Genomic DNA, 15443 nt, shown 5'->3' with positions numbered 1-15443 from the left:
TTTACAAATGATAATCTGAAGCTATTTTATTATTTTTTAACTCTGTCCTGTGGGCACTAAGAGGGCCTCTTTTTAGCAAGCCCAACATGGATTCTGCCAGGCCCACAAGGAGGCGGCCGGATAGTGAGGGACGGGACCCGACATATCTGGACAGAGCACCCCAAAAAATTCTTGAAAATTTTTCGACCCAGTCAGATTCCGTCCCGGGTCCCCAGAGCTGTAGGCTGCCTCGACTGCTTTGACTGCTCGACCATCAATCTGAAGCTATTAATGAAGCATGCCGATGAAGTCATGCGATAAAGTCAAAAATTTTACTTAATAAAAATATAAATAATTTTAATTCTGTAATAGTATATTTAATTTTATTATCATATATAAGTAAAGTTATTTTTAACGAAGCTATCGTTACGTTAAGAAAAAAAAAAAAAAGATTTTTTTAAAAATTATGTAATTTTTTAAAATTATTTAATGAAGTTAATCGAGGATTAGAATTTGAACTAATATATCGCATAAAAAATGATTTAAAAACTATTGTACCCGATGCTAAATTATGAAGAAATTATTTAGCTTTTCAGAATGAACGTAAAGGCAGACGACGGTTTTTGTTACTGCCATGAAGACTCTTTCAAAATGGCTTCGGCCGCTTCGGGTCTGGGCGGTCTGTCGTGTGGCCAGCTAATACGGACCTTTGAAAGACTGTTCGAAGATGCTCAAATAACTGGTGAATTAAAGCTGAGTGGAAAAAAATTGAAGGAGTTTCCTAAAGTTGCTTGTAAATATGATTTGAGCGATACCGTTGTTGTGGGTAAGTAACTTTCAACTTATGACATCGTTATATCATTCATTGCACGATAATTTATTACTCTTACGTTACTCTTAGCATTATTTGTAAAAGAGAACGGTAATACGAGAAATAATCTTTAATACAATACAAAATAGAGTCCGGAATTACTCGAAAACGTGGTATAATTAACCGAAATCGGTGTATTTCACTATATAACCTTAAGTAAATAACGACTATACGTTTCTCTCGTTTCTTAATTCGTATTTGATTATTGAAATACGGCATTGAAATAAAAAAATACGTTATTAGAAGTACTAATATAAATTATATGTGACCCAGTTCTTAAAATTCTCTATCAATGAACTCTATTATTCACTAATTTACAGTATTTGCTTACAATAAAGTATTTATTTTCTGAATTAAATTATAAGTAGCTACGTAATATATTTTCAATTTTTTGTTGCTGAAATGTATTTATTGTATTGATATAAAGGTCATATATGATTGAAAGTTGAAAAAAAAAATTGAAAATACAAAAAAATAGATTTTATAACATAAAAAGATGGTTTAAGCTACTAATTAAAATGTTAATAATAATAATAAAATGATTTTCATAAATCTTAATATATCATCTTGTTTTGAGTGTAGTTCTATTGTTTCCCAGATTGTAAGTGTCAAATGTAACACACCAAAGATTAATAATAATAATAATAATGAAATGGATGATTACAGTATTTGTATTTTAAATTTATGAGAAATTTGAATTACCAAATTTAGTATTAATAAAGTAATTAAATTATTACTGCCTATATATCAAAATTACAGAATCAAAAAATCTGTATCGTTCTTTTAAGTTTGAATACTAACTAAAATAATTGTGTATAGTTAAAAGTAAAGTATATTTAATTCATTTTTTTTATTATACTTGTCATTTTAAATTTTCTTCCTATTTGAATTAGTTATGTCAGTTACTTAGTTATATATATGATGAATCATATAACTAGGATTACTTATATAGTATTAAAAATAAATAAAATTATTTTATATTCATCAGTTGAGGATGCCAGATGTTAATATAGTTATTATATTGTTTTGATCTTCAGAAAAATTTTTGTAGTTAAGTAACATTTTTTGGGTTTTTTTTAATTAATTAGAGATTTAACAAAAAATTTAATTACAAACAAAGTAAAGCACTTTTTGTATCTTGATCGATTAATAAAATTAAATAGCAAAAAATGGTATTAACATATTTTAATTCTGAGAAAAATGTCCTCTTTTTTTTTTTAGAGTTGTCAAATGTGACAGCATTAGAATAAGATATGATAAATATTGTGTATTTTTGTAATTGATAGTTATGTTAGTAGTACAATCCTAGAAAATGAAATGTTTTTAGTAAATTTTTCAAATCTGTATATAGTGCCAAAAAATTATCTGTTCAACTGCTGTCTGTTATAATAAACAAATTAACAAGTACAAAAATTACTGTTGTGCCATTTTAACTTGTTAATTTTTTCTGTATAAAGTTTTTGTGATTGAACCATTTTTCTTTGATAAATCAACAGTGACCTCCAATACCTTACCTGGACATGTTGAAACATTTTGTCTATCTGCAACTGGAAGAACTGCTTCCATGCATCATTTTTTCAACAAGATTATGTACCACTGCATTGGGCCTTGAGTGTCCATGATGTCAACCTTCTGATTTGGCCTCAATGTGGAAATGCCTGCAGTGTACAGTACCTGACAGTATTTGGAGTATCAACTGGATGTTTTGTGAATCCTGTATCAAATGTTTGTAATATTGTGCCTTTCATAAAAGAAACTTTGGAAAATACAGATTTTAAAAATTCTTGTTTAATAATTCTATATGTGCCATCATAAATTTCATTAAAGGATAACAAATAATTTTTGGACACCCTCTGTGTTACCTGTGTATTTATATATATATAAATAAATACATAGGTAATACAGAGGGTGTCAAAAAATTATTTGTATATATACAAATATCCCTTGTACAACACAATACTTTAACAACATAGTTTTGCTCTAACACAGAAAATTGTAGATATCCCCTATACAATACGACTTCCAGTTTCAATCTAACAGAAATGGAAAATACGCCACACAAAATTTCACAATTTTTAAGTGTAAATGCTGTTATTCGATATTTTTTTTAATTCAAGTAAACACGCATTGTCTCAAATTTGCCCATGTATTTTAGAATGTTGGAAGTTTCAAATTACTTTGTGCTTTCCATCAGGTTTACTTTAATAAAAATTGATAAGTGCAATTTTTGCTTCCTTGTCCTAACTTTCCTATCAACCAGGTGTTGTCATTGCTTTCAGACTTTAACCTTTAACTTGAGATTTGGAGTTGGTGAATATCAATTTACCAATAACTCAAGATTTAACTCTAAGTTGTGTTGGTGAATACAGGGTAAGACTGTCACTGTATTTTTTTTTTATAGTTTAATCTTCATATTTAGCTAAGTTTATTTAAACATTTTTAGGTTAGTGTTATTAAACTTCTAAACTTCTTTTTTAATTGTCAGTATTACTTATCTACAAATTATTATTTCATTATATATATATATATATATAATGAAATAATAATTTGAAATATTATTCCTATATATATATATATATAGGAATAATAATTTTATATATATAAATAATGAAAATTTGCTTTAATATTCAGAATAATATCAAAAATGAGTAATATTTATTAAATTAACAAAACCTGCTTTAAAAATTTTAAAATTGAGTTTTTTTTCCAATATTTTATTTTCAGCAAAATTCCCATGTTATACAAGGGATACCTGTATATATACATGTGTAACCTTGTATAACACAGTAGTAGTTACATTCTGAAAAAATGTAGTGTTATGCAAATCCATACCATATGAAACAAAGGACTAATACAAAACATAGGGTTAGGATTCAAAGTTAGCAAAAGTATACTATTCTTTTTTGTTACTAACAAGTAAGAGAAATATGTTTATTAAAGCAATCAATAATTTATTCCCAATCAAGAATTAATTAATAATCACTATTAAAAGCACTGTATTATGCGTAATTTTAGTTAAAAGAGAGCATTTTGTTTTTTACAAAGTATCATTGTCATCTCAGCATTTTTGTTGATCTTTATCATATATATATATATGGAACCTCGCTTAACAAGCATAATTCGTTCCAGAGTCTTACTCATAATGTGAAACACGCGTTAAGCGAAACAATTTTTCCCATAGAAATTAATGTAAAATACGATAATGCGTTCCACGCTGAAAAAATGCTCAAATGTTTTATGTATAATGTTTATTCAAAAAAATTGTACAATATACACTATTAAGGAGTGTGAATCATCATCATTATTTCTTCTAACACAGAATGAACCATCCTGGAATGAGAATTCGATTTGCAGAAACAAAAAAAAAAAAAAAAATCACAGCTAATATGTTTGATAAACACTTCAAACGATATGCCAAATTCTTGGGTTATGTAAAGGCTATAATTAAATATTAGAGGTAGGCAGTTATGTTTCCGTCTCGTATTAAATTTAATAATTATAAATAATAATTAATTTTAATTTTTAATTCAGACATTTCTAAAATTTAATTTGGAATCAGTCATTAAATTTAATGACCCAAGAATTTGGCATATTGTTTGGTGTATTTATTATATTATTATTACCATTATATTGTTTGGTGTATTTATTATATCATTATTATTATAATGGGCTATGGTTGTTGACATTTATAAGTAATATGTGTGAACACAAATTTGGAAAAATATGTGATCACAAGCGACACTAAGATGCTAGCAGAACAAGTGCTAAACACAGACTGATGGAGCATGCCGCATGCACACAATTTGGGACATCCCCCTCTCCTCATCACTCATTATGTGAAATATCGCTCGTTAAGCGAGGCAAATTTTTACAATTTGTTTTGCTCGTTATGCAAAATACTTGTTGTGCGAGGTGCTCGTTAAGCGAGGTTCCACTGTAATTAGATATTTTACAATATTGTGTAAAGATGACCCGAATTTCAAAACATGAAAAGCTCTGTTTTTTATAATTTGATTTCATATTAAATTTAATCATTATTATGGATGAGTCTGCAAAACATTATTTGATCAGTTATTCTAAATTATTAAGAACCCCATAGTTATTGATTAATAAAATATATTGTTGGATTACAAATATATGTTTCTATTTAGTATTTAATGGATTAAATAATTTTTAATATAGCATTGATAGGCAAAGAAAATACATGTATTGCTATGGAAATTATTATTTAATAAAAAATTGAATTTAGTTATTTGTCACAAAGAAACAAATAGAAAAATTTATTATTATTTCATAAATAAGTAGTTAGATGCAATCTTCAAAAATTTATATGTAAAATGTATATTATTTAACTCTAGAAATTAGTTTTAATTAACTCTTATTTATATAAGTTTCTAAGATAGGCCTATATGTATATACTGTTTTATTGGGATCATATTAGTGTTAATATTTATAGTATACAAACATAAAAAATAAAGACTCTACTTTGTTGAAAATGTTTGTATAATACTGAATGACATTCTAGATCAGATAAGAAAAGTTTTTCTGAAAAGGTTTTTGAACCTAATTTTGAGTTTGTTTTTTAAATATTGAACTAAAAATATATCTTTAACAAATTTGCAAAAAAGTAAAAAGTATTCAATTTTAAATTAAATAATTTTATGTACTATTATATTTCCCCCCCCTTTTAAATGCATATAAGCAAAAGTATTTGACTTTTGTTATTGAAATTTTGTGTTAGAGTTAGAGTATATATAAATATATATAGTCTGTAAAATGATGATTAGAATTAAATGATTTGGTAATTATTGATTAAAATGGATATGCTTAATCTCTATAAATTTTTTTTTATAAAAGAGATATGAGGAGAACATGACCTATTATCTCTTATTTCTTTAAAAATTTTGCAAATTTTTTAATTAAATGTTTCATTAAATCATGATTGGTATCTGTAAATCTTAACTTTAATTAAAATTTATTTGAAGTAAATGTTCAATTTTCAAAATTGCTTTATGAAATAAATTAAAAATTACAGAAATAATTTTTGTTTTTCATTTTCTGTATGATGGAAGTATATATAATAATTAAAATATATATAAATAGAATATATAATAATTAATAATCATCATTTGATAATTTTTTATATCATTTTTGAAATAATAGAAATGTAGAAATGGAAAAAATTTTAAATTTTAGAAATACTTTTACAGTTAGCAGCTTCTCTTCAAGATAAGATTGTTTTATAACAAAGTAATGAATTAATGAAAGAAATACAGTTAACAGATACAAAAATGATTTCAAAAAGATTCATTTGAAAAGATTATGAAAGTTTGTTTTAATATACAGAATAATAGCAAAAATTAGTAATTTTCATTTATTAAATTAATAAAACCTGCTTTCAAAATTTTAAAATTGAGATTTTTTTCAATATTTTATTCATAGCAAAAAGCATAAAAATTAAAAAGAAAGAAAGAAAAATACAGATTCTCTGCCATGAGAGACCTTTTTTTTTTATTCTTCATTATTAGAACAGATGACTGGCAAATATCATGATCTCCTTTTACCTTTAACCCATGGGAAATGCCTTCTGTATCCATTAGAGAAAATTGCATACTCAGGATGTACTGGAAATGTAGTATATGGGAATAAAGAGGGTAGTTTTTATGAGTAAATCTGTAGACACTATTAGTAATTTATATCTATGTAATTCTTAATAATAAATGTATATTATTAGTATATTACTCAATAAATATAGATTTTTTTTAATGATTAAATTTTGTAATTATTATTGAATTATGAGAAATTAAAATATTTCTATATTTTAACAATAGCTGAATTTCAATTCAACATTGAAGTTAACGTAACTTTATTTTTCATTCATTTCTAAGAGAAGCTATACATAATTTATGAAGTTCTGTTTACACCAGTTATCTTGTATACATTTGTATATATAAAAGGATGAAATTGAACATTTTAAAGCAACAGGACATTTGAAATTAATAAATTATTACAAAATTTTTTATTTTAGTATTTATTTTAATGTAATGGATAATAGTTTTATTTCAAATAATTCATTTTTTTTTTTTTAATATAACTCTCTTCAAAATGCATACAAATATTCAAGCGTATAAATAATTTAAGTATAATTAAAGTATAAAAAATTAAATACATTAAATTTTAAAAACTATAAATTTATATATATAAAAATTTTATATATATAAATTATGAAATTATATCTGGTGTTTAGCTTGAATTTATTTGCATTGTTAATATATATTGAGATCTAATAATAAATCAGCATTAAAATGGGTACAGATATTTTGGGGAAAAATCTGTCTTTTTGAATTAGTATGTTGTTCTCTAGGTTTTCTATACTGATTACATTGTTTTAAAATTCCTTATAGACTTAGTTTAACAGATGCTTTTTAAGAGAGAATGAATTTTGAATTTATATCAATTTTTAGAAGTATTCACCACCTTAAATTATGAAATCGGATATCAGTTGTGCATATATACTATATGTTAATTATGTTAAAATGCACAAATATTTTAACTTATATTTTTATGGTATTACTCAACTGTGATTAAGAAATTTGCTTAGTAACTATAATGATAGTTTGTGGATGTATTTTTAAGTCATACTTTCATATCACGTTTTCGTTATCCTGTTTTAAACTAGAATAATTTTTTTTTAATTATCAAAGATAATTTTAGATAGATGTTTCTCAAGACAACAATTAGATTAAAATACATAATTAACTGATTTGGAGTCACTCTTGTATGAAATTTATCACATACTTCCATCAACATTAACAGTTTATCACACTGCTAACAAAATTTTTAATGGCTCCAAACTTCAGTTTAGTTACTGGAAATAATTTTTATGATGTTGACTGTTTAAGTAAGATTTCCAAGTAAAACAACTTATCATAAAGTAGCTTTAAACTTTTGTTTGTTCTTCTCTATTAATGTTTTAATGCTTTTTAAGCAATTTTTTACGCTACTTTTTGATGGCTGTCACGGAGCATTTATCGCAGTAATTTAGTTTATTTTTTTCTAAAATACTAAACAATATACTGGTATTATACTTCTAAAAACGAATGTAATTTAATATCCATACAAAGTTCGTTAACTTTTTACTCTTGTTTTTAATAAGAAGGTATGAGTCACGGACGAAGTGATTCAAATAATCCTTTAATTTCCGTTGTTTTGATGCTTCAGTTTGAACTAATTTGCAATCCTTGACATTTACCCTATAATATCAACGGTTCCAGACAGAAACTGAATCTGTCTGACGTAAAGTCTTATTTAATAATAGACAGATGCCGTCTCTTTTTATTGTTTTGTTCCAGTTTTGATAACGATTTTGCTCGACAGCTGCTACATAGACATATGAACTAAACTTGTCCAGGTGTTCTGCTGAGTAGTGTAATAACGTTGATTAGACACGTACTCATAAACGCTATAAGTCTACTTTTCACAAGGTCATTTTTGTTAAATAACAACATAGGAACCGCGATAGAAATTAACATGTTATTTGTTTAATGAGACTAATTTATTTGCATAGCGCTTTTTAATTCAAAAGCTTGGTGAGGAATTTGGTCGTTAATAAACTAAAGTACTGTACTTCCAATATAAATACAGTAGAGCGTCGATAAGTGGAACGTCGGTAAGTGGAATGGCCGGAAAGTGGAACGATTTTTAGTCGGACTGTGTCGTGCTGAATCGAATGTTTTTGATACTAAATTTACTTCTAAAGTATAATTTTCATGTTTTTAATATTCTTTAATATATTTATTTTGTTTGTACAAAATGCAGAAATAATTTTTAACGATACGATAGCCTCGATGATGATTATAAAAATTTTCGTTAGGCTTAAAATCGACGAAAATTCAACACGAAGCGACACGCAACGGAGAAAAATTTGAACATCGGACAGGTTAATGTATTTTTTCGTACAAAGACGGAAACTGGAACAAATCATTAACTGGAAGGACCCCAGTCCCCAATTGGTTCCACTTATCGACGCTCTACTGTATTCTTATTTTATTAAAAAATTTAATGTTTTTTTTTACATTTAAACTACTTTGTTATTTCTGATTTGAAAATTCTTGTTTAAAGCGACATTATCATTTTTTATTTTGGAAACTAGAAATACTATTCGGAAGGAAATGGCGTCACTACTTTGAATAATAATATTTTATTAAAAGACTATATAGCGAATTAAAACAATACAGAAATTATTATTAATTTATTTATTTAGTACAGATGGTATTGATAGTAATAAATGTAATGTTTTCTAATTTTATTTCAATATTTATAAAGAAAACAGATTGATTTTGATGAGAAGAATGAATAATTTTTATGTATTTTTACTAAATACTGGTTTAAATATTGTATTCGTGTGTAGACTATTTTTTTAATGTTTTATTTAAATGAATAATTTTCTTAAATTATTTTTTAATTCCTTAATTTTTATTTTATTTCTTTATTTAATGGATTCTGTTCTGTTAAATTTCAAGTATGCTTGTTTATTAATACTGGAGGACTTTGTGGACGCTTTCGATGCCAGAGAAGCAATCTTCTTTCTACGCTCGCTCTCCCGCCCAACTGACTTCTCCCATTTGTTCCCATTATAAACTATTCATAAAAAATTTCAATAATAATAATTTTAATGAAAAAAAATTTAATTTCTTTCCAAACAACATTTTTAATTTCACTTTCACTCTTAATTTGATACTGACCTTTGATCTATGTCATGATAGACAATGGTTTAGTCATGGACCTAGTGCTATCTATGTATAATTCAACATGATCGAAACTTTGGATCGTCTTTATTCTCTATTCTTGTAATAGTTGTTTTCTTTCTCTATATTCTTTCGAGCGCTTTGTGGTTATTTTCACTTGTCATCATCCATTGAATAGGAATTGAATTCATTGAATAAATTAACGACAGGTTATATTCTATATTTTAACCCGTAAAATTACAAAATTACGTTATAATAAATTTAAATTAAATAAATACGTTGTAGTTTTTATTGACACCAAGAAGTATAAAAGTTTCATATTTATTAATATGTTAGAATTTATATAAACTGTTAATTCACAATAACTTTGTACACATAACTGGAAAATTTATTATTTAAGTATAAATGAATGAAGTTGTGATGACTGATAAGTGAAAAAATTTTTTAACTCCACCCTGTGGACACTAATGGACCTTTTTAGCAAGCCCATTATGGGTTTGATCAGGACCACAATCGTGCGGCTGGGTGGTGAGAGACGTGGCCCAAAGTATCCGGACGGACCCCCCCCCGAAAAATTCGTGGCTTTTCGAGTCAGGTAGGTTGCCACATTAACTTCTTGGCCATCCAGCTCTCGTGAGTTGGAAAGATTTGAACTGGACAGACGGGAACACTGTTTCCTTCTGTTCAGTTCAAGAATCTAGATTGGCTTGTCTCGAGGAGACATTTACATTTCCACACTTTTACACATTTACAAATATGATGAAATGAAAATTCTGCAAATACAAGTAGATGAAACTGCAGTTTAAAAGGTTTCTAATTAACAGGAGTGGGCAACGTGGGCGATATTCCGGATGATTTGACATCTTTGTAGTATCTTTTTATAACTTGAATGGTCTGTCACACATTTCGCCCTGATCCCATTAACGATTTAATTCTTGTCCTGTTTCTTTGGGGATCGCTGGGCTACTCTTAAGTTTTATGTTTGTCTTTAGTGATATTTTTATACATGGTAAAATAATAGGAATGAGTTGTTGATCTTGTCATGATACCAATTTAAAATAACTAACATTAAATATTAAATTTAACTTATTCAAAAATCAGTGAACATTATTTAGAATAAACTGAAATTAGTACGTGTAGTGAATACTTGATTATTTCCTCTTTATATATTAAATTAATAATAGTAGTAACTTGGTGACTCACTATTAAGTCATTTGCCTAAAATAAAACTTACTACATTATATATATATATATATATAATGTAGTATCTTTTAAAATAATGTATGGATATAGCACAAAATAAATTATATTTTAATACATTTTGCTATTTTTTAAAGAAAAGATATCATAATTAATTTTTAAATCGCTGTAACCACATATTGGAACAAATACAAAATGATATTGTTAATTTTTATTTTTAATGTTAATATTAACACACAGTTGTGATTTTTATAGGTGTTAGAATATTTAACCATTAATGCATAGATGGGAATTTTTGTGTTTGTTTGAATATCAAAATTAAACATTCGTAATACATTCACATAAATATATTTAATTAATAATAGAAAATTAATGCCAAGGTTATACAAGAGCAAAGATAAAGTATTACTAGAATGTCTTAAATCTGTTTCCAAGGATATATTTTTCCCAACAGCATTATTGATGTTAATTTGGTAAATGATCTATATACCATTCAGAAGTTCAAAGAATATAAACCTAGTAACAGTATGGACAGGCCTCGGAGTCGCTCACTTTTCTCACTTGTACTCACTTTTCTGAAGTATCCTCACTTTTCTGACTTTTCAGGTCATTTTCTCACTTTTCTCACTTTTTTGGTCATTTTCACGTGCTTAATTAAGATGTGGGGCAAGCCAAACGAATTGCCGAATTATCGGACTATCAGAATAGAATTTTTTAGAAGAAAATACGCGGCCCTGAGCAGACTCAAAATTGCAACTGCCCGCTCAGTGTCGTTAGGTTATAGAAAACAAAAATTTATTTAACGTATTAAAAAAAATCTTTTATGCACTTAAAAAATCCCTCTCATTACAAATTCAGAAGCCAGTGTTGAGTAAAGTTATGTACTCATGCCATATTTTCATTATTCGCCAAAATCTACCTTATCCGAATTGCATTTCCTTCTACAGAGTTTAAAAATAAGTATTCTAAGCATCCCTGCAGTTTTGGCTGTTTTCTAAGAAAATCACTAAAGTCCTTTTGCAGGGGAAAGCACATTACGCAGAGGGATTAATCTCTCAAGCTGACAACACTGCTGCCGCTTTTAAATTCAAAATATATAATTATTAAAATTAACACGAGATAGTAGCGTAACCTCCTACCACTAAAAAAGATTTCGTTTCTGACCATTTAGTTATCCTGGTTATAGCCCAATAATTTGGCAGATTATTTGGTTTTAATTAACAATCGGGTTATGGAGTTGTCGTTTACAAAAATATTTTTTTACTTGATTTATCTTTAAATAATTTCATAAACTTGAGTTTAATAAAATTACTTTAATGATTTCATAGCATATTGTTAACGTTAAATCACATCTACATCTTCCCATAAATGTATGTTTAAATTGACTACAAGTATAATTATTCCATATAGTAAGTGTTATTTTCATAAAATGTGTGATTACTTTGCTTGTGAAATATCCATTTTTTAATCTTCTCTTATGCCGATTATAATTGTGCATTAATTGAGAGACTAAAAAAGTAAACGAAAATGTAAATTCATATTTACATATAAAATTTACCAAATAAATTAAAATATTCGAAGTGTTGTAAAAAGTACAACACGTAATTGCTTGTGAGAAAGATTTTCACAGGCTTCCCAAAGGTTAACAACTTTGCAACGATGTTAGTTTTTATTCATCTGCAGGAAAAAGTTTTTTGTTATTTATGAAATCATTAATAAAATATTATTTTACTTATATTATTTGGAGTATATTTATTTCAGATTTATTATTTTATTTGGAAATCAATATTTACACATCTCGAAGCATTAAAAAATAAACAGTTTCTGATAATGATAAATATCCGAGAATAGCCAAATTAGTGAAATCAGCATCGAAAATCCCGTTCCCATGAATGAGAGGATCAATTTTATGCCGGGCACTTTCTCCTAATAGAGCATCAGTGTTGGAAAGAATGCTTAATTCACTTTTGATTGTTAAGGAGGGACTAAACATGTATGACCAAAGCCCACACCTTGTACCTATTGCAAAGGACGACTGAAATTAGCTTCCTCGGTGCATAGAAATTATCAAGAACGATTGGAAAATGAAAAGAAGTTAAAAGAATAAGAGAAACGGAAAAAAGAGCACAGAAATGTTTTGAAGAACAACAAAAGAAAGCTGTTCGTAACATGAAGATTATGGAACGGCAACTGAGTTTAAACCAGAAAAATGTAGAAGAAAATGAAATACATGCGACAGTCTAAGTTTTGTTAGAAGCAGCAAACAAAAAAACTGGAGAAGGCTATTAACAGCAAGAACATGAATGAAGTACAAGCAGCACGTGTGATGCTTATTAGTGTTAAGTGTTCAAAAGCAAGAGGAAGCGAAATAGAAGGAAGTTGATAACATGCAGAATAATCTTAATAAAAGAACATCATCTTTCATAACTGATTATTTACAGAAGCCAAAGACATTTCAAGTATTCATGGTTTACTGGAAATACAGAAGCCACTGGTTATCGGGAAACAGAAAAAAAAAAACGCGATATAACCGAGTAATAAAAATTCTGGGCTTTTACTAAACAGATTATACATGCTATGGAATCTGTTCTTTCATCAGCAAGTGTTTCTGATATAAAATAAGCTTAGTTTTTCAATCCTGAATTTTATTTGTAGGTTATATCGAATTAACTGACGTTTACGTAAACATCGAAACCATGAACGCCCATTTAGCATTGTTTCTTTAACAATGACATTGAAAGACAAATACTGTCGATATAAAAACAAAACATCAATTGCGATTTTATTATACAGTACTATATAAATCGCTTATTAGAAATTCGTGTAGTTTATATTTTTCAATAAAAATTATAAATGCTGTAATTGAAAATTTAAAAAAAATGAATATTGAATATATAATAGAACATCAAACCTTATAAAATTACAGAGTAAAAATTCTCTAAAAAGTAAAATGAAGTTACTACTGTATAAAAATTTTAGAAGTTTTCGTTCAGAATTAGAGAGATCTTTTCCTTACACGTTATGCGGTGAATTCGAAATTTCACACCTTTATGTGAATTGACGCAATACCGTTAATTCACATAAATGTATGAAATTTCGAATTCACAGAAACTTGTAAATGAGGAGACTGTACTTAAAACTAATAAATAAACAACTTTTATATCAAAAGGAAACAAATGACAATCGATCTATCCACCTGTTCTGCATATTTAGCTCTTTCTCGTATTTCGTTGCAAATAGAAATTCAGTGGTAATTGGTAATTTAAAATTAATTGACTCAAATGCTTTTAAAATTTAGGGGACCAAAAAAACGCGATATAACGAGTGGCTACTATATTACAGTATATACAGAAATTTTTAAAATGTGTTTAACCATAACAGAATAAAAAGAAATAACAATTTTTACTGCTGTTTTGCCGAGTTTTCCTTCTGTGTTTTCACTTTGTTTTGTCACTATTGCACTCACTTTTTATTCACTTTTTCTGTATTTCAACTCACTTTTCTCACTTTTTCAAAGGGGAAATAGCACTCCTAGGCCTGTATGGATAAAAACAATTTTTTTTTTTTAATACTGTATTACCAAATGTAACCTTCTAATTGTGAATTTGTTTAGATAATCTATTAATTTATATTACTGCAATTGTTTTTGCTTTTATCATAAATAACTTATACTATAAACTACAGTAGCGGGTCGTTTATCCGAACCCTGGTTATCCGAATCGTCGGTTATCCGAACGCTTTCCAGTCGGACTGTGTCGTGCTGAATCGAACTTTTTTGATACTAGATTTACTTCTAAAGTATAATTTTTGTTTTTTAATATTTTTGAATATATTTATTTTGTTTGTTCAAAATAAAGAAATAATTTTTAACGATACAATAGCCTCGATTATTATTATTAAAAATTTTCGTTAGGCTTAAAATCGACGAAAATTCAACACGAAGCGACGCGACGGAGAAAAATTTCAACATCGGATAGGTTAATATATTTTTTCGTACATAATCGGTTATCCCAGGGCTTCTTAAAGTTTTTTTATTCACGACCCCATTTATGATTGTGATTTTTTCGCGACCTCCCCCCTCCCCCTAAAAAAATATAAAATAAAGATATATAAATATTTTGCAATATACATATGAAATGCAATGAAAATATACATATATATTGAAGATATATACAAATTTGCAAAAACAATAATGGTGTACTACCACAGTTCACTCTTGCGTTACAATGGAACAGAGACAACTGAATACACCGAAAAGCAACAACACTACACTAGTTCACACTACAATTAGTGTTGCTGAATCGTTGTCTCGCTGCACCAGAAGTGACACAAAGTGCAACTCACAAAACCTATGACACAAAGCATGCCATTTTTAAACTCTCGCAAATTATTTTCAATATTTTGCATTAAAATCTCGTGACCCCAAGATTTCGCTAAGCGACCCATGGTTTAAGAAGCCCTGGGTTATCCGAACAAATCACTTTTCCAAACAACCCCAGTCCCCAATTGATTCCGATAAACGACACTCTACTGTATTTTTGTGCCAGTTTAATAACTGAAGAATTATTGTAATTGAAGAATTAAAATTAAAAATTAATATTTTTAATAAATAGATAAATTTTGTCTTGTTAGTTTTTAGAAAGTCT

The 15443-nt window shown here is 27.4% G+C and overlaps 1 protein-coding gene across 3 annotated transcripts in view; it reads left to right on the top strand.

The window, feature by feature from the left end:
• Window positions 1-552: 552 nt before the first annotated feature.
• LOC136979182 (leucine-rich repeat and calponin homology domain-containing protein-like) overlaps window positions 553-15443 on the top strand; it is a 98210-nt gene continuing 83319 nt past the window's right edge. For 2 of the 3 annotated variants that reach the window (XM_067275123.1, XM_067275129.1), the window contains exon 1: window positions 568-805. In XM_067275123.1, the coding sequence (XP_067131224.1) occupies window positions 577-805 (229 nt within the window). In that variant the 5' untranslated portion in view covers window positions 568-576. Of the gene's footprint in view, window positions 806-15443 lie in introns of all 3 variants that reach the window. The other variant, XM_067275117.1, reaches the window with a different exon arrangement.

This window comes from Centruroides vittatus, unplaced genomic scaffold (genome assembly GCF_030686945.1).
Source record: "Centruroides vittatus isolate TY-2023 unplaced genomic scaffold, ASM3068694v2 contig_1154, whole genome shotgun sequence".
Lineage (NCBI taxonomy): Eukaryota > Metazoa > Arthropoda > Arachnida > Scorpiones > Buthidae > Centruroides > Centruroides vittatus.
Note: the sequence above shows the minus strand (reverse complement) of the source record. Positions and strands in the feature narration are given on the sequence as shown.